We start from the raw sequence: 20,796 nt of genomic DNA, 5'->3' as shown, positions 1-20,796 counted from the left end.
TGTCTCTACATCATCTTCCTCATGTCAGCAGCTTCCTCATGACTGTCGCTTCATTAATTGGTCACCCTCATTGGCACGACGGTACGACCCTTTGAGCACGACGGTACGACCCTTTGAGCACGGCGGTACGACCCTTTGAGCACGACGGTACGACCCTTTGAGCACGGCGGTACGACCCTTTGAGCACGACGGTACGACCCTTTGAGCACGACGGTACGACACTTGGGTATGGTGACATGGCCTTTGACCTAACCCTTCAGCCCTTCATACCCAAGGGTTCCCAGTCGTGCGTAAGGACTGTACCGTCGTGCTCAAGATTCGCGTCGTCGTGCGTAAGGGTCGTACCTTCGTGCGTAAGTTTCGTACCTTCGTGCACAAGGTTCGTGCCTTCGTGCTCAGGTGTGTGGCAGGACAGTATCCGTGTGTGTGTCATGCCATAAAACAATAAACACCAGACCACAGTCAGCAGTGGTCGCTGTGTCCTCACCCTCCACAGATAACATGCGTCAGGCTTGTGTGTGTGGTTGCCTGATGGGAGTCCAGCGGTCTTCTACCACACCACCCGCCTGGTATCGCCCAGCCTCTCGTAAACGTGTTATAAAACTTACAGTGATGGTCGCTAGTTTGTGGCGGTGTTTATTATGCTCCTGACTCCTGGTTGATGTTCATGAGGAGGAGGGACGAATGACAGTGTGGTGACACGTGATGAGGCATGGTATTGCCAGGGGTTATAACCTCTCCTGACCTTACTGTGTTTTACTTAGATTCCTCCTGATCCTACCTTACCTTACTTCTCCCCTCCCTGACCCTACCTTACCTTACTTCTCCCCTCCCTGACCCAACCTTACCTTACTTCTACCCTCCCTGACCCTACCTTACCTTACTTCTACCCTCTCTGGCCCTACCTTACCTTACTTCTACCCTCCCTGACCCTACCTTTCCCTACCTTACTTCTACCCTCCCTGACCCTACCCTACCTTACTTCTACCCTCACAGAACCCTACCCTACATTACTTCTACCTTCCCTCATCCTACCCTTTCTTCCACTGTCCTTCCCTAGCCACACTTCCCACCTCGCCAGCCCACCTCACCGCGCTGACCCACGCCCGGCCTCACCTCTCTCCCTGATACGTAATCTTGGTCCTGTGTTTCCTGAAGGTTAACAGATGGTGTTCAACGCCTGATAGTGGTACATTGATGACGGGGGTTGTGAAGGTTCTCGAGGAAGATTTGTGTGTGTGTGTGTGTGTGTGTGTGTGTGTTTGGGTAGGGGTGGGCAGATGGCTGTGATAGGGAGACTGAGATAAAGATGAGCAGATGAGCCATGTTCGTGGGCGGAGTGATAGATGATGAAGTGTTGGGGATCATTACAGAGGCTGTCCGGATCACGGGAGAGAAAATACATTGTGTGTGTTGAGTGCATGAACCCCCCCCCCCCCCCCCCCTCTTCCTCGCTACCAGGAGGAGAAACTCATGTAGTTCGAAAGAGAGAGAGAGAGAGAGAGAGAGAGAGAGAGAGAGAGAGAGAGGGGGTAGGAGGAAGAGGGGGGTCAGTGAGAGGAGGCAAACCAAAGTCTTCCCTCACCCCAGCCTGTCATGTCCAGCACCAACCACTGGTGAAGGTTCGTCATCCCTCCGCCCGGGACGTGTTGATCCCGTGCACAGTAAACAATGGTGTATGGAAACCCTCCAGGGAGACCCCAGGGAGGGTGGGGGTTGGATGAGGGGGTGGGGGAGGGGGGCGGTGAAAGTGTCAGTGTAGCTAGAGTCATGAATGACACAGTGACCAACTTGGCGGTAAGGTTGCTACGCACTTCACTCTCACGGGTGACATTCAAGATCGGACTTGGTTTACGATCACACCGTGATGACCAGCTGTCCCACAACACAGGCCTGGGGCTGTACACTGTACTGTTTAAGAGGTTCTCTGGACCAGCACAGCGAGCGTGTCTGATTTGTTTATGCGTTGTGTGGTGTGATGTTGACCCATTATGAACTATATTCCACGTCTCAGCTGAAATAATTTCTTGCTTTCATTGCAGGTCGAGTCGGAGCTGGTCGTCAAGATGAGGTTGACGTCGACGTGTGTACTGTGTCACGTGACATAGTACCTGCTGCTGTACCTGGCTGAGCTCCGCGTCATTGCGCCACAGGAACCCAGACAATTATCACCCACGAAAACACTAGGTGCTTTAAAACTGGCCCGAGAGACAAGTGGCGGAGAGTTGGGCGTGTGTGTCCAACGTGTGGGCGTGTAGCGGGCCAGTGTGGGCGTGTGGGGCCAGCGTGCGGGCGTGTGTGATGGTGGGGTGTGACCAACGCCCAGGAAGATGAGCTCGAGCGACGTGGGCGCCGTGGTCGGGGCGGTACAGTGGGGGGATGAGGGCTCTTACGTCAGGGAAGTGGCCGCCCGCGGCCCCCTGCCTCAGCTGGCAAAGGTCATCAAAGGTCAGTACTTGGGCGTTGGCGTGCCCTCCCTGGCCAACCCTGGCCTCGCCTCCACCCTCCTCCTCCTGTCGGCGGGGCGTGGGCTCCGTGTCGCCGCCCAGTGTGTCAAGTTCAAGGAGGGGCGTCGCGTCGTCCCCGTCGGACCCAAGTTGATCATCCCGGAGACTTACGACGGTTTCTTTGAGATCCTAAGCGAAGACGGACGCGCCGTGCGGTGCATGGAAAGCGTGTCCGAGCTGGCCAAGCGCTTTCCCGACTCCGCCCTCGTGCGGGAGAACATGAAGGCGTACGTGTCGCGCTCTGATGACGTCGACACCATCACCGAGAAATCCCGAGCAGTGCAGGCAGGTGAGACGCTGGTGCTCGTGGGCGAAGTTATAGGGTCGAAAAACAACAGCAAAAATCAACACCGTTTCCTCCGCTGCTTCGACCAGGCCGGCCAGAATGTTTACCTGCCGTACGACTCCCGAGGCAAGTTCTCAGCCATAGCCAAGGAGGACAACATAAGCGGTGTCCACAGCATCCGTAACTTGCTCAACAAGCGGCTGCCGCTCATGGTGCGCATGGTGCACGGCCGCCCGCCCGTCGGAGCCAAGGCCGCCGCCCAGTTCCTGCCCGAGCTGAGACTTTTTGCTGCTTTCTCAGAGGAGCCGCTGGCGGCGTTACCTCTTGGGAAAGACGCGCCGCTGATCCTGCTGCCTCCCTCAGCTCCGCTGAAGCTGGCGCACGCCCGCAACGCCGACCAGGTGGAGAAGACGAAAGAATTCATGAGGCTGTGTGAGCGAGCCACGTCCCTTTTGCAAGAGGTGGCGGACAGGATACATGTGTACGATGTGTCGGTGGGCAACAAGGGCGGGATGCGGGACCCACGCTTCTCCAATTGGCAAGACCAGAACAAACATCGCCACAAGCACCACCACCACCACAACCACCACCGCCCTCACCACCGCAACAAGAGTCCCCCGGACGCCAAGCCCGCAGGCGGCGGCAGCACCACCATGCCTGACGACTACGACGAAATTGATCAGATTTATGACTACGTGCGAGGGTTTGCTCCGTTGCCTAAACACATCAAGTCTCCCTACGCCAGTGAGGATCATTCTGCCTCCAGCCGCAAGCCACATCCGCCGCCTGCGGTGTCCTCTGAGAAGACGGACGCGAGGCCGACGCCGCCGCCCATCGAGACCATCCCTACACGACGCGCTGACCAGCGGCCCTTAGAGAAGCTCTCGCCTTCTGTCCACCCGGCGCTCATATCTGCCGCCCTGGACCGCGCAGCAGAGAGGAGGGTCGAAAAGCGCTCAAGAAAACCCGACGAGAAGAAAAGCGGTAGCCAACAGCAGCAGATCCAGCTGCAGCAGCAGCACTCTCCGGGGCAAGTGACGTCGCCCGTTACGCCGCTGCAGGAGAACAAACCCAGCAACAATAAACTCTTCGTTAAGGCGTCACAACAACGGACGCAGAAGGCTCGGATGTTTCGCCACAAGTCAGCATCGCCGGTGAAGGAAGCGCTGATGGAGGTTGGGAGCATAGGTCCCGGGGGCAGCGTGGCGCCCGTGGTGAGTGGGTCCTCGCCGTCGCCACTATTCAAGTTGCGCTACAAGTCCCTCACCAACCTGGCCATGGACTTCGACACGCTCGACTCCAGCACCTCCGGCGGGAAGGGATCGGCCGACTCCGGCGGGTCTGCAGCAATCAAGGCCAAGCTGCCGGAGAAGCGGAGCCGCAAGTTGACGCGACCGAAGAGTTTGACCAACCTGGTGTGGGACGGACGAGGAGCCCCGGCCGAGTCCCTGGGCATGAGCGGGACGGCGCGGGCGCTGCTGGAGGCCGAGAGGAAGCTGAGGCTGGAGCCTGGCGTGTACCGCCACGCCCGGGAGACCCCGGCTATGCTGGCCGCCACCTCCAGACTCCTCGCTTCCCAGAAGAAGATTGGAACGCTCTACTTATGAGGTCAGTGTCCCCTGTAGTGATCCTCTTGTTCTATATACATATCCTACAGATGAACAGGTGTCATGCCGAATCTCCTGGACCAGTAACTTTGCCCCACATATCCACAACGACTGACAGATATACTTAACTTTACGTTTCTCATCGTTAAGTGCCAATGTGGAGCCTATAACCAGGTACGTATGTCATTGTTGTACAAAGAAAACAGCCCAGACTTTTGGCAGTCACTGGCTGGGCACACACCACACGTCCAGTACCCAGGGGGCGGTGACGAATGTTGTCTGTCCCTCAGGGGTGGTGGGTGTGTCCAGGTTCTAAGATTTATGTTCAGCAAGACATCTGTTCTCCCAGCCAGCGATAGTGGCCGCCGCTCTTGTGTTCTTCAGAGGCCTGAGAGATACGAGTCAAACTTACGGTGTACATGTGGGCTGGCCGGGTGGCTTGGTCGAGCTGTGGCTGTGGTGCGGGAGTGAGGGTGGGGCAGGAGCAGGATCGGGTGCTGATGAAAGTATCACTTTGGAATACTACCAAGCAGCCCGTAGTAGCAGCTGCTGCGATGATGATAGTGAATGATGTAGTAATGGCAATATGATATCTAATGACAGTAGAGGTAAGAACTGTGTTACTTGAAGTATTGCAGTGTACTGACTTTGTTTTTACAAGGTAAAGATAATCTGAAGACATGTTTGTGCAGAGATAACCCGCAGCTTAAGCTGACGTCGTAATTATTCTTTATGTTGCTGTGTATATAAGTGATTGTTGGTCATGAACTAACTAGATTAACTAGACTTTATACGAAGATTGCTACAGTGTGGCCAATCAGGTGGTGGGTCAGATACTGGTGACCAGTCATGGTTCCTCCAGACCTGATCCCATATTCTGATGACCTTCTGGTGACCAGTCTTGGTTCGTCCAGACCTGATCCCATTTTCGGTGACCTTCTGGTGACCAGTCTTGGTTCAAGACCTGATCCCATTTTCTACAGCATCTGCTGCACTGGAGTGGTAACTGGTTCCGGGGAAGTGAGTCGTGATGGCTCATGACGGTCAGACGACTCACTTGCCGCTGATAATTGTGCATCCTGAGCAGGAAACCTTGACCTCTTAACACGACGATACGACCCATGAGCACGACGGTACGACCCATGAGCACGACGATATGAACCGTGAGCACGACGATACGACCTATGAGCACGACGATACGAACCGTGAGCACGGCGATACGACCTATGAGCACGACGATACGACCTGTGAGCACGACAATACGAACCGTGAGCACGACGGTACGACCCGTGAGCACGACGATATGACCCATGAGCACGACGATATGAACTGTTAATAGGTTTTAGGGAAACTTTAAGTAAGGTAACAGGGGAAGTTAGTCTAACAACACACGGGCAACTTCAGTTAGTATCAGAGAATAACGTTCAATGATAATTGATAGAAGTTTAATGATAACAAGAAAACTTAATATAACCAGACAACAGTACTCTCAAATATGATGAGGGACCAGTGTAAGTAACAACAGTATCCCCCACCGTATATTTAGATATATCCCCACAAGTAGGCCCTCAGGTTTGCCCATACTCAGTATGTACGCGTACACACGACTGGTGTAGGGCGTCCGACGCTCGCCTGCCTTACGACAGACGCCAGAGTTTTGGTAATGTGTGCGTGTCATTACAGCGAGTCCCTGGTGCAGCCATGAAGGATGGTGGTGAGGCAGAGTGTGGTAGGTGCAGTATGGGTGGATCTGCCCAGCCAAGCCAGTTTATTCTGGCGTACAGAGACGGCGGGGATGACCCCACACAACCTGTTTTCTGTGATATATGACACAAAGAGAGGGGGGAGGAGGTGTTACACTGGAGGTGTGAGAGTGTGGTGGAGTATGTTTATGTTTGCATGTCGTTCTCGCACGCATCAAACGCACTGGATGAATTGTACGGGTCTGTTCGTCCATGAAGCCATCAACGCCAACATGCGCAGGCGATGTGGTGTGTCTCCTTCCCTGTTGTGACGCTTCGTCGTGCCCACAACAAAGGCAGGCGCGCCGTTAAACACATCTTCGCTACACACTGAAAGTGTCCTCACCTCTTACACCGAGACAGTAATCTTGGATCATATTATTCCACACGACATCCTAAATATTGGATATATCCTCACTACATACTAAATCTTTACTAGAGTCATGATGAATTAGAATGTATGTGATAACTAAACACTAGAATTTTACTGTCTGCTGACAAAAATTATCTGTAATTATTATTTCATGATGTATTTGATGTTAAATGTTCACTGTGGTAATAATTTTTGCATGTTTTCTTGGTACATATTACTGTAGCCTAATAGTATATTTGTACTACTGTAATGTGTATCTTAGTATATTTGTACCACTGTAATATGCATCTTATTATAGTGAATTATTTAGCTTTATGCATGTAACTTGGTAGCTTGTTGACGATGGTAAGTTGTGTATAAAGACATGACCCGTAACCTTAGGTCAGGCCAGAGGAGTTATTAACTGCGACCTGGACACCCACACACATTTGACCTGACCTTTACTGATCAGTTACTGTGGTGTTTCAGGTGAAACTGCCAACTGTTGGCAAGAAAAATGATAATAGAGAAATCATGAAAATAAAAAGAAACAAAACGTATGTTTCTCTTCTTCGTAGGGAGACTTGGATATTAGCAGAACAACTTGTCTGTTGTCTGTAACATTTGATAAGATGATAACACGGGGAAAATCACACACACACACACACACACACACACACACACACACACACACACACACACACACACACCAACCAGTACAATAAGTATATCTGTGGAAAAGTTTTATGACTCTCAAGGCGATGGTTACAAACTCGTGCCGACACGACAGTGACACATGACAGTAGCATGGTGGTGGTGGTGGACAGTACCTGCGGGCAGGATGCCCAGGGTGACACAGTCAGGTGGTATGCTACTCCTCCTCCTCCTCTGCCTCATGGTTATGGCCAGGGAGCGGAGCATCTTGTCTCACATGTGTAGGAATAAAGTTATGTTTTCACTTTATTAATTCTCACAGTGCTGTGGCTGGACTCTGTGGCACTATGGGGGCCAGACCCCGTCACACTGTGGACTCTCATATAGGTGTTCTGGACTTGTATGATGTGCCTATGTGAAGATGTGTAGCTCACTTGTACATGTATATGGGTCGTGTTCATTGTCAAGGTGTAAACATCGTAGTTTTAGAATTATGATATTTTTTTTAACAGAAGTTCCTGTAAAACTGGTTTAACAGCAGTGGGTCAGGAGACTGCAGGTTACCGTTATAAATATTCATGTCTGGAGTGTATACAGGAAAATGTGGGGAGTCATGTTGGTAAGGTGAGGGTTGAGGCTGTGTGGAGAAGGATGTTGGTGAGATGATGGTGAGGGTTGAAGCTGTGTGGAGAAGGATGTTGGTGAGGTGATGGTGAGGGTTGAAGCTATGTGGAGAAGGATGTTGGTGAGATGATGGTGAGGGTTGAAGCTGTGTGGAGAAGGGATGTTGGTGAGATGATGGTGAGGGTTGAGGCTGTGTGGAGAGTCGTGTTGGTGAGGTGATGGTGAGGTTATATTCACCTGGTCTCAGCCTGAGTTTATCATGCTAGCGGCCGGTGTGGAGGCATTACTCCGGGCTGGTGGGCAGGAGGGTCGTGGGTGGCAGGCAGTATCGTGCTTCACCGTCAGCTCCTGCAGTTCAGCTGCTGATTTCTTGTGACGAGAAATAAACTGATGGTCTGCAGGTGTCTCATGTTGTTTACATCTCTTGGACACGATCGTTATAGTATGCAAGAATTGTTTGCCACATTTTTTTTTTTTTTTTCACGACGACGCAGCTTGTTGTAGGAGGCGAAGTTCATGTGTCATAGTTAAACCACTGTGTGCAGTAGCCTGTGCATACAACCATCTACAATACTCAGTGGCATGGGCGTAGCCCGAGTTCTGGGAGTAAGAAGATCCAAGTCTGCAGCAGGTACATTCCAAGATAACTGTCCCTAATTCCAATGTTAGACCTGCTGGGGAAAATGGACCTCTTTTTCTTCCTTTGTGGAGCTGACATGACTGGAGAGTGGATGGTTCTCATAGTCCAGGCGGTGCAGGAGAGCACACGGGAAGGATAGGTAACAGGGGAACCTGGTGGTCCACGACGAGGTCATATGTAGTCGTAATTTCAATTGTATGAGAAACAGTGTAGTAAAGCAGTAGGCACCTCCCCGCCCATCTCTCCTTCCTGCTCAACAGCCGGAGTGAAAAACAAAGAAGAAAAGGCTGAAAAGAAACGCCATTCAGTCTGGGCAAAGTATACTGCCACGGAAACTTTATAGAACTTATTTACGGTAAAAGTTCCCTTCCATATGTACGCAAAAACTGCTTCATTAGAGCTGGACTCGAGAGAAAAAGAGAAAACTGCTCTAATCTTACTGAAACTGAAGCATTTACTGGTGACTGATACTGAAGGGTATTTGTCCACCTTTGATGTGAAGGTCTTTGCATTTACTGCGTCTGTTGGTAGAATGTCCCACTGCTTTACCGTTAATAACACTCCTGTCCACATCGCTGTTACGTCTTGCGTTGAACTTCATATCATGATCTCTGGTCTGGCATTACTTGAAGTCTGCGTGGGTTTTTTTTTCCTTTTTTTTTTTTGAGAAAGAGAGAGTGATTGTAGATTTCTGAATCTTTCTTATTAAGGCTTATGCCTGAGTGATGGGATCAGTTCTACGTTGTTCTAGTTTTTCTTCATGTGTGATCAAGTCTAGTGACCAGAACTGAACAGCGTATTCTAAATAAGGTCAGACGAGGGCATCATGGAGAGCCAGTACTGTGTCCTTCGTTTGGTAGTTCATAGTTCTTGCTGGAACACCTGGCATCCTGCTGGCTGTAGGGTATGCTGATCGGCATTGTGTAATTTTTTCAATTTTTTTTCATTACTGGTAATGATATATCGTCATTCCCAAGTCTCTCGCTTCTTTTGTTCGTAATGTTGGCTTATTACCCATTTTGTAATCCTGAATAATGTGTTTATTATCGTAATGCCTTACCTTGGATATGTCTGCATTGAAATGGCATGATCTGACCACTCCATCAGGTTGTTTGAATTACTTCGAATCCTTTGGTACTCTTCCCTTGACTGAGCCATGTTTCCTCATTTCATGTCTTCGGCAAATTAAAAAATTCCTCTGACGAGTCAAGTTTCCAAGTATTTTGATGGAGGAGTAAACTGTTGGTTCCACAACTGAGCCTTTTGGTACTCCACTTGTGCCTTGAGTGGGGTCACTCTGGCGCTTCTCCATTGAGTATGGCTCGTTTCAAGTCTGTGAGCCGATTACTTACCCGAGCGCAGATTGTATTTCCTGTGGAGGAGTTCCTTAGTCGCTGTCGTAGAGATTAATGGTGCGTGTAGGAGTCCCTAGTGAGGTGGATGGAGGGTGTAGGAGTCCCCAGTGAGGTGGATGGAGGGTGTAGGAGTCCCCAGTGAGGTGGATGGAGGGTGTAGGAGTCCCCAGTGAGGTGGATGGAGGGTGTAGGAGTCCCCAGTGAGGTGGATGGAGGGTGTAGGAGTCCTCAGTGAGGTGGATGGAGGGTGTATGAGTCCCCAGTGAGGTGGATGGAGGGTGTAGGAGTCCCCAGTGAGGTGGATGGAGGGTGTAGGAGTCCTCAGTGAGGTGGATGGAGGGTGTAGGAGTCCTCAGTGAGGTGGATGGAAGGTGTAGGAGTCCTCAGTGAGGTGGATGGAAGGTGTAGGAGTCCTCAGTGAGGTGGATGGAAGGTGTAGGAGTCCTCAGTGAGGTGGATGGAGGGTGTGTAAATGCCCTCTTGGTCTGTTGTGTGGAAGACAGAGGTGTCATGTGGTGAGTGGATGACAGAGCAACTCTCTATTAGGTAAATGGATGATAGAAGTGGTTCTCGCCAGATGTGTGGATGAGAGAGCTGCTCCCGGGCAGGTGTGAGGGGGTGGAAGTGGAGCTTCCAACAGAGAGCACCCACCTCTCCCTCCGGCTTAGTTGCTTGCAAGAAATAAAAAAAAAAAAACAGACGCGCTATGCAGTATGGGGAAGATATGCTGCCATGGAAATTTTATAGGAATGTGGGAGAGGGAGGTGTCCCCGGGCAGGTCCTCCCTGAGCAGCCCAGGCACCTCTAGCATTCCTGGTGGGAGAATCCCCACCTCCTGTATTACCACTGCTGGTCTCGGGGGAAGGTTCTGAGCGCCAGGCCACACGACAGACGCGTCGTCGTTGGCGACATGAGGCAGTCGTTCATCGTCGTCATAATGGCCTCGTCTCCTCTGGGTAGCGTATGTGTGTGTGTGTGTGTCGTTCTTGGATCGTGTCGTCCAGCTGGGGTCACGGTCGTGTTAAACATGTTCCACAATCTCGTTTGTCGTGGTCGTCGTGTTTACATCCGTCTTCTTCGACGACTTTTAATACAGAGAGATAGATAGATAGATAGAGAGAGAGAGAGAGAGAGAGAGAGAGAGAGAGAGAGAGAGAGAGAGAGAGAGAGAGAGAGAGAGAGAGAGAGTTGAGGTGAGGTGTGTGTGTGTGTGTGAGGAGTGTTGTAGGTGTGGCCGGGATGAGGGCGCTGCTCAAGGGTAGCCAGCGGTGGGACGGTCAGCCAATAGCACAGATACATTTACACATTTTTTTTTCTTTTTTCGCAGCGTGAGTCTGCTGCAGTGAGTGAGTGGTCGCGACCTGCTGCAGTGGGTGGAAAAAATAATCCCACACGCGGCTGGGTGTGTGTGTGTGTGTGTGTGTGTGTGTGCAAGAGTTGTACATACATGTCTGTTTACAGATGATCTAGTGCGTGATTCTTACACTTACAAAACCACACCCAGTAGACGTGACCACCTCACACCAGTACACAGGTTATAATACGCTTGTGTTGTGGAGGCAGGAGGTGGCCGTAACAGACCACCGTTCCTGGTGACGGACCACCTGACCATTCCTCCCAGAAATGGTTTTCCAGAGTTGTATGGCTTACGTTAGGCTCGTACTGTAACACAACCTACCACAACCTAACCTGACCTGACCTGACCTAACCTAACCTAACCAACCCCATCCTAACCTGACCTGACCTGACCTAACCTAACCAACCCCAACCTAACCTAACTTGACCTGACCTAACCTAACCTTACCTAGCCTGACCTGACCTGACCTAACCAACCCCAACCTAACCTAACTTGACCTAACCTAGCCTGACCTGACCTGACCTGACCTAACCTAAACTAACCTAACCAGACCTGACCTGACCTGATCTGCCTTGACCAAACCTAACGTAAGCTAACTTGACCTAACCTAACCTAACCTAATCTAACTTGACCTAACCTAACCTAACCTAACTTGACCTAATCTAACCTAACGTGACCTGAAAGAAAGTTTGAATAGGGACGGGTGAGAGACCATCTTCCGGTGAATCATAATGTTATACACACAAGAACACGCGAGTTCTTTTTTTCTGGGACCACGTGACGTAAGCACATCACAGCACGTGTTCTGTGGTCATGACGACCCGCGCTACGGGAATGGGTCGTGTTTTCTCTGATTTGATTTAAGCGTACATGATGGATGCATGTGTGTGTTACGTTTTGTGCAGAGTAGAGTGTGGGTGATGTGTTCTAACCACACAACGCCATACATAAACGATGATAGAGAGCTATCGTCGTCACACACACACACACACACACACACACACACACACACACACACACACACACACACACACAGGCCTCCTTGGTGTAGTGGTTAGCGTTACTGACCATGAGTCAGCTCGGGCCAGCCCAGGGTCGCACCCCTCATGGATTCGAATCCAGGGCGTGGCCTACATCCAACCCAGGTGTTCATCCTTCCCTCGAGGCTGCTTGATAAGTAGATACCTGTCTTAGGCTGTGTGTGTGTGTGTGTGTGTGTGTGTGTGTGTGTGTGTGTGTGTGTGTGTGTGTGTTGTGTGCAAACAGACAGCGCGAGTAAAGACATGATACATATATAGAAGATTAACAGACGGAACAACGCCAGTGTAACACCCTCTCCCCTTAACACTTACCTAGTATCACACACACACACACACACACACACACACACACACACACACACACACACCAGAACGCTCTGAAGTACTGTTGCATGTACAACAGTCTGTGCACCTGTGTACACTTATAACTGTACATAGAAGATATGACCTGACCCTGAAGAGCCACGTCAAAAGCCAGGCCATTTTATACCCAGGGATGGTACCGTGGTGTTCTCTCTCTCTCTCTCTCTCTCTCTCTCTCTCTCTCTCTCTCTCTCTCTCTCTCTCTCTCTCTCTCGTGCGTGCGTGTGGCAAGTGGTTGTCCTCTGGCTCCCACATCGGGCCGGTCTCGCCCCTCCGTGTTGGGTAATTGGTTACCCTTCGAGGCAGGGCCGAGACCTGAGGCAGACCCGTGGTGGTCAGGGGCGGGGTGTGGGACCTGACCACTCATGGTGCTCACTGTGTGGCCCTAGTGAGGCAGGGACACCGGCGTGGAGGGTCTGGAGGGTCACCGGTGTGGAGGGCCTGGAGGGACACCGGTGTGGAGGGCCAGAAGGGATCCTGATGTGGAGGGCCTGGAGGGATCCTGATGTGGATGGTCAGGAGGGACCCTAGTGTGGAGGACCGTGGTTGTGGGTGTCGAGGGTGAAGATCGTCACCTGGCGAAGGTCTCCTTCGTCAGGAGGCCAGTGTGTTTGACATACACGCCCGACCTTTCAGCCAGCTTCCATATACCTGGATCACGACGTTATGACTGCTCTACATCGCTCTGGGAAACTTACTGTACTTAAGTTCTCGCATTCGTAGAGGCAATTTCATTCTCGAGTCTCAGGTAAACTTTCTTTAGTTCTCTAGGCTACGGAAAGGTCACCACAGTAATACTTTCCCTGGCAGCACCATAGTAACACCTTCCCTGGCTGCACCATAGTAACACCTTCCCTGGCAGCACCATAGTAACCTCTTCCCTGGCTGCACCATAGTAACCTCTTCCCTGGCAGCACCATAGTAACACCTTCCCTGGCAGCACCATAGTAACACCTTCCCTGGCAGCACCATAGTAACCTCTTCCCTGGCTGCACCATAGTAACCTCTTCCCTGGCAGCACCATAGTAGCACCTTCCCTGGCAGCACCATAGTAACACCTTCCCTGGCAGCACCATAGTAACACCTTCCCTGGCAGCACCATAGTAACACCTTCCCTGGCAGCACCATAGTAACCTCTTCCCTAGCAGCACCATAGTAACCTCTTCCCTGGCAGCACCATAGTAACACCTTCCCTGGCAGCACCATAGTAACACCTTTCCTGGCAGCACCATAGTAACACCTTCCCTGGCAGCACCATAGTAACACCTTCCCTGGCAGCACCATAGTAACACCTTCCCTGGCATCACCATAGTAACACTTTCCCTGGCTGCACCATAGTAACACCTTCCCTGGCAACACCATAGTAACCTCTTCCCTGGCATCACCATAGTAACACCTTCCCTGGCAGCACCATAGTAACACCTTCCCTGGCAGCACCATAGTAACACCTTCCCTGGCTGCACCATAGTAACACCTTCCCTGGCAGCACCATAGTAACCTCTTCCCTGGCAGCACCATAGTAACACCTTCCCTGGCAGCACCATAGTAACCTCTTCCCTAGCAGCACCATAGTAGCCTCTTCCCTGGCAGCACCATAGTAACACCTTCCCTGGCAGCACCATAGTAACACCTTCCCTGGCAGCACCATAGTAACACCTTCCATGGCAGCACCATAGTAACACCTTCCCTGGCAGCACCATAGTAACACCTTCCCTGGCAGCACCATAGTAACACCTTCCCTGGCAGCACCATAGTAACACCTTCCCTGGCAGCACCATAGTAACACCTTCCCTGGCAGCACCATAGTTACACCTTCCCTGGCAGCACCATAATATATCACATCCCTCAAGCCGTGAAGTTAAACATGAGAAAATAGCGCGTCCAACAGAGTGAGAGTGATGAGAGGCAAGGAACACACATTCCAAGTCTGTTATTACACCGTGTAACCAGCATGAAGAATAACGTGCTAAACTAAGCAGAATTAAGCTGGTAATGTCCACCATAAATAGCATTAGCTGTACTGCAACACTGCACTGGGAACTCTGTGTGTGTACTTGCGAGGGAGGAGGTAGAGTGGGGCAGGGAGGGGAGGGGTGTTTCTGATGAAGGACAGCTGCAGGTGGCGACCCCAATGTGAAGACAGGCGTTCACTGGCAGGTCCTGCTGACCAGGGGCTTGTGTGCTGGGGTACGGGTAAACGTACGGACGTAGTGTACTGGGGTGTGGGTGGACGTAAGGACGCAGTGTGCTGGTTTATGGGTAGACGTTTGGACGCAGTGTACTGGGGTATGAGTGGACGTACGTACGCAGAGTACTGGGGAAGGAGAAGACGTCGTACGCAGTGTATTGGGGTAGCGGTAGACTTACGGACGCAGTGTACTGGGGAAGGAGTAGACGTACGTACGCAGTGTACTGGGATAGGAGTAGACATACGTACGCAGTGTACTGGGGTAGGGGTAGACTTACGGACGTAGTGTACAACTTAATCGTTGTGCACTTACGCTCATATGCATGGAGAGCTGCATTTACAGCATATGTACCTAGGAACATGCATAAAAAAGGACTTGGTTCTGAGGGACGTTTGTACACAGGAATCTATGCTCCATTAAATGTTTACTTCCGCGTGGGAGGCTGGCTAGTGCCCAGCGTACGGAGGTGGTCCACAGGGAACCGTATGTACGTATTTCTCTAGACCATCCGACACGACACTGGCAGGAGCAGACCCCAAGTCATGGCCCCCTCGATAACGAGGCTAAAACAAGAACGCAGCAGAGGTTAATTTGAGCTCCTCAGGTGTTTGTAGACCCGAGTCTTGAGGGTGGGAAGGTGTGCGAAGAGGGTTCGGCAAAATACAGAACTTTGCATCTTCTTTGTACGAGGGGAGAATGAGTCATCATAACGTTCAGTCCTCATGTGGCTGGTCCGCGCACGGAAACTATGGGAAGCAGCAGCTAGACACGTGCTGTGTATCCAGGTCTTCTGTGCTCAGACACAGGCAGCCAGTTGGCAAGAGCAGTGGCCAAAGAATAAGTGTAGAACAGAAAGTTAGCAACATTACGGCGGATGAGAAAAGGATGATTAAAAGAGAAGCGACAACAGGAAAAGGTTGATCTGGTTGAAGGCTTCTTAAAACCCACTCTGGCTAAGAGAGGGAGAGGTAGAAGAGAAGGAGCCATCCCAGATATAAGAGCAATACAGGCGCGAATGTAACCCCTGGAGATGTGAAACAAAAGCTGACGATGAAGATAATTGCCGCATGTTCACAGCTCCTCAAGGTTTTGGCAGAAGCAGATATTGTGATGTTCAGTCTGTTGGGTCGTCAGGATAGAGTGGAGGAGGTGGGGGTTATAACCCAACCTGTATATGTATCGTATTGTACCAGCGAATGTGATGATGTTTTGACATTTTATAGTGGGAAGGAGAAAGGTACAAGAAGGACAAGGAGGAAGACATTGCGTAAGAATAATAATGATGAAAAAAGGAACGTGAAAATGACGCTGATTCCCACCGGCTCAGGTGACAAAGAACTGCTGGGGTAAAAATCACATGGCTATCTCAAGGCCCAGGTTGAGGAAGAGTGACTAGTCCTTTACATACTGCCCTCCCTACCTGAGGAACCAAACGCGGGGTCTCGGCGAGCGAACGCAACAGCCTACCCTTCCCCCAACACTGATGCCATGATAACAAAGCTTGTTACAAAGTGGGAGACTTAAACAGGTGATTAATGGATGTGTCTGGCCAAATAGTAATTGATAATGTTAATGATTACCCCAGTCGAAAATATGTTGTGTCTATAACTCTGGACTGGTGGTTGGTGCGAGGGAAGGAGACACACAAGTTGACGAAGAGAAAGTTAAGAAAAATACGCAGAAAGGATGAAGTCAAAAAGATAAGCTGCATGACCAACACAAAGAGGACGAGAACATTTTAAAAGACAGACGAAGAAAATGGAGTGCTGATGTACAGTGTCGAGAGACGTTTGTGGTGTGGACATTGTCATCCCATACAATACCTACATGTACACAGTGGGTCTCACCACCTGTGCACAGTGTCTCACCAGGTGCACAAAGCGGGTCTCACCAGCTGTATAAAGTGGATCTCACCAGCTATGCAAAGTGGGCCTGACCAACTGTACAAAGTGGGTTTCACCAGCTGTATAAAGTGGATCTCACCAGCTATGCAAAGTGGGCCTGACCAACTGTACAAAGTGGGTTTCACCAGCTGTATAAAGTGGATCTCACAAGCTGTGCAAAGTGGGTCTCACCAGCTGTATAAAGTGGGTCTCACCAGCTGTATAAAGTGGGTGTCACCAGCTGTGCAAGGTGGGTCTCGCCACACTTAGAAAAGCTAACAATGAGTACAGCAACAACGGTAGTATCATTTAACTCAGTACACTTCCCATGTTCAATTTTCCAATTATTCACACGTAAAGAAAAAAAAAACGAACGTAAATTACATTTGTAGTGAAACTTGTTCACCATAAAAAAAAACATTATTTTTGGTTTACACATAATGACTTCACCACGAGTACAATTACCGTGTGGTAACCTTGCAACAAACCTCAGCATTTTTCTCAGTCATTTTCTCTCCAGCGCTTACTAGCTAGCGGAGCCTTAATTTCTCTGGTGGAAGTTTTCTATGAAAGAATCGTTTTTTGTTCTCGTGGAAAAAAAAAAAAAGAAAGAAAAATAAATTACAGGCGGAGAGAGGACCCGCGGTGCTGAAGGTAGTCAAGACTTGGAGGAAGTTGTTAGTAATGGCCAGTTAAAACTTTTTTTTTTTCTACGCGAATTTCACACTCTTACCAGAATGCTGAACGTGTGTGTGTGTGTGTGTGTGTGTGTGTGTGTGTGTGTGTGTGTGTCTTTGTTGAATATGCCCGGCATTAAGGTCGACGTTTTCCCAGCAGTAGAAGTACAGAGGCTCACCACCACTCACGGAATATATCAGGATGGTAATCACTGTCACCTTGAGGAGCGCATGTCAATATCTGTGTCACCTTGAGCAGTGTGAAGTGTCAGGGAGGGTAACGTTCAGGTGCACATATTATGGCATCAGTATGCGGGTGGTGTGCATGCTGATGGGTGTGTGTGTGTGTGTGTGTGTGTGTGTGTGTGTGTGTTTATATGTGTTATGCGGGGATGTGACGTGGCTTGGCCGCCCCCCCAGTATCATTATAGCAAAGTGGTGGGTGGCGGCCGTCCGTCATTCCTGCCGCCACCCACGCCAGCCCTGTTGCCGCCCATACCCGCCCACGCCTGCCTCGCCACCGCCCAAACCAGCCCCAGCCGGCAGCCGCAGCGCCCTCCCTCCCTGGTAGTGGTGGCACACACACACACACACACACACACACACACACACACACAGGGCCGATTGGCGGTGACGGGGTAACATGACAGGGCGGCCGCAAGCCTCGCTCTGTGTACCGGGCAAACAAACGCTTAAATCCCATCCCACAGAGGGCCGTAAACAGGCATCAGCACTGGTAATCTACACAATACGGCAGCTGATCACATGCGGAACACACCATGCAGTTAATATATACTGGTGTACGTACGTGTTAGAGGTATGGTATACGACTTACGTGGTATACTACCCTGTATACTCGATACACTAGTGCTGTGTACGATGGATTGTATTGATGCGTCCCTTGTGCCCAAGAGTGTTAGGGTGGCACGGGCTGGTATGGAGTGAGTACACACATGGGAGGGACAGATAACATGAGACTTGATGATCCTTGACGAGTTATCTACTGGAGACCATTACTTATATGTTGGTGTCCTGATCTGTATGAGTCAGAGACAGGATGGTACAGCAGAGAGCATCTCCTCCTTCCGTCAGTCCCTTCGACACAGCAGTCGGCAGAATATAGCCGACAGTGAGCGTCATGTAGCAAGGAGAGGGTATGCTTCCACGGAAATTTTATAGGAGAATGTGAATGGAAATGTTGGCTGCTTTAGGTGAGGGAGAAGCTTTGTATTCCTGAAAGTGAGCTCATATATGGAAAAAGGAAGCTCAAAAGCTTAACAAGAACTTTTGATTTGTTTACCCTTCTAGATCAGGCTTATCTGATGATAACAGCTATCACCTTGGTATTGTCCAGCCGGGATTTAAAAGTATTGATAGTGTCCGCACTGACAATATTAAGCTGTAGGTTAGTTTGGTGTTCTATAACACACGTGAAAATATTTTCCCACAGTAGTGTTATGTCTTCATTGTAATTTCATAGCGTTATATCTGGTTGTTGTCGGATGTAAGGAGAATGTTGTATGTTGTGTTGTCTAGATTATTTAGTATTGTAAATATTTCTATCAGTTCTTATAGGAGTCTACGTTTAGACATTATAGTTTTAAATCTTGTTGTCTTTCTTTCTTCATTAGGCTTATTTTTGGACTATTACATTAGTTTTGCTGCTAATCCTTGTATACGTTCTAACTATTTTTTTGTCTAATCATATTTGTCGACCAGACTGAACATTGTGTTCTCATTGAGGTTCGCTCAAGGCGTTTATGAATAGCGCGAGTATTAGTGAGTATTATAATGTGTGTTTTATGGTTTACATTTCTGTGAAACCAAGCATTATATTAGCTTTATAATATGCAGCCAGTCATGGCATACTTTACCTCATTACTGACTCATCACTCCAAGGTTTGTGTCACCTTGGACGTTAAATGATTTAATTCACAAATCATTTTGTATTTATTTTTTCCCCTCTCCAAAACGCATTACCATTCGTTTGGTCAAGAGGGAAGTCACGGCATATCCCAGTTTAGACTTCTAGTGTTGGGATATCCCAGTGTCTGGCCACTCCAGTATAATTCGTCTAGATCACCATGAATGCCTTTGTAGTCTTCTCCCAGCGGGGATGGATTTCCCGAGCCTCTGTCATCTGCAGAGTTGGAGATTGTGTCGATGAGACAATTTACGTGGTTGGGTAATAAGCGTGGGACCTGGGACAGAGCCCTGTGGTACCCCGCTAGTGATGGGCGATCATATGTGTCCCCGCCTGTATCCCACTCTTTGTTTCCTGTCTGGTGTGAGTCAGTCAGCCATCCACCTGCAGGTGTGATTTCCTGTACCACACTTCAGCTCTGATGGGACGTACGTAAAGCTTTATGTGGCACCTTTTTTTGTTTTTTTAAAGTACTGTGTGTATAACATGGGGACGTGTTTTCGAGGCTCATGTATTATTTATGTTAAAGAATTCTAGAGTAGTGGGAGCGAGGGTGGGGTCAGTAAGGCTAGGGGGAGGTCATTAAGGCTGGGGGGTCAGTAAGGCTGGGGTGGGGTCAGTGAGGATCGGGAGGGGTCAGTAAGGCTAGGGTGGCGTGGGTGAGGCTGGGGTGGCGTGGCGTGAGACTGGTGAGTCTCCTGTGGCGTGGTGTGGTCTAGGCTTCATTGGCGTGGGGTTCGTAAGGCTGGCCGTGTGTGGCGTGGATGGGGCTGGCGTGGCGTGCGATGGGTGAGGCTGGCGTGGCGTGGGTGGAGCAGGCGTAACGCGGGATGAGTGAAGCTGGCGTGGGGGTTAGCGAGGCTGGCGTGGCCCGGCCCAGCCCGGCTCAGGTAATGACACACCAGCATCATAAACCACACACACGACACGAACACCTGACCATCCTCCACTCCGTCCCCCACGCGTCCGTTGATCACCCGTATGTCCAGCGGCCATGAGGATCACTATCCTATGATTCATGCGTGAGGCATTATTATCTGAGGCTTATAGATATATTTTTATTGCAACTGTCACGAACGGTCGTAAAAACTGAAGATTAGATTTGTAATGATTAAGATCTGGCCATTTGGCTCATTAGCCCGTCCAGGATATTGATAACTGGTGCCGCTCACAGTACGGACAGCCATTGTTCCCGACCCGAACGGTGGAAAACAGATTATGATTACTTACAGCGAACGGCCATAAAGGTAAAGGGTTGTTGTTCCCCTTTAACGGTGGAGGGAGGGTGTGCGCGGGCCATCTCCCTGTCTCTGCCCAGGCCACGACCTGTCTCTACCCTCAGTATGACCTGTCTGTACCCTGGCGTGGACCTGACCTTTCTGTACCCAGGCTGTGACCTGTCTGTACCCTGTCTGTGACCTGTCTGTACCCTAGCCAGGATCTGCCTATACCCTGACCTTCCAGGGAAGCACTATGGTCTTGAGTAAGGACTGTTGGCCGGCCACTGCTGGTCTTCGTCTCCGCCTCAGCAGAACAGAGCAGCCAAGCTGGACTCATCTCCCTCCAGGCGTCATTCATCTGTCCTCTTCATTTCTT

At 50.3% G+C, this 20,796-nt stretch overlaps 1 protein-coding gene across 4 annotated transcripts in view; it reads left to right on the top strand.

Annotated features, from left to right (window-relative positions):
- Window positions 1-20,796, top strand: part of LOC139754595 (uncharacterized) — a 359,713-nt gene that overhangs the window by 207,373 nt on the left and 131,544 nt on the right. For all 4 annotated transcript variants that reach the window (XM_071672013.1, XM_071672010.1, XM_071672011.1 and 1 more), the window contains one exon: window positions 2,043-4,401. In XM_071672013.1, coding sequence (XP_071528114.1) covers window positions 2,331-4,400 — 2,070 coding nt within the window. In that variant the 5' untranslated portion in view covers window positions 2,043-2,330 and the 3' untranslated portion in view covers window position 4,401. The remainder of the gene's footprint in view (window positions 1-2,042; window positions 4,402-20,796) is intronic.

This window comes from Panulirus ornatus, chromosome 17, assembly GCF_036320965.1.
Source record: "Panulirus ornatus isolate Po-2019 chromosome 17, ASM3632096v1, whole genome shotgun sequence".
Taxonomy (NCBI): domain Eukaryota; kingdom Metazoa; phylum Arthropoda; class Malacostraca; order Decapoda; family Palinuridae; genus Panulirus; species Panulirus ornatus.
Note: the sequence above shows the minus strand (reverse complement) of the source record. Positions and strands in the feature narration are given on the sequence as shown.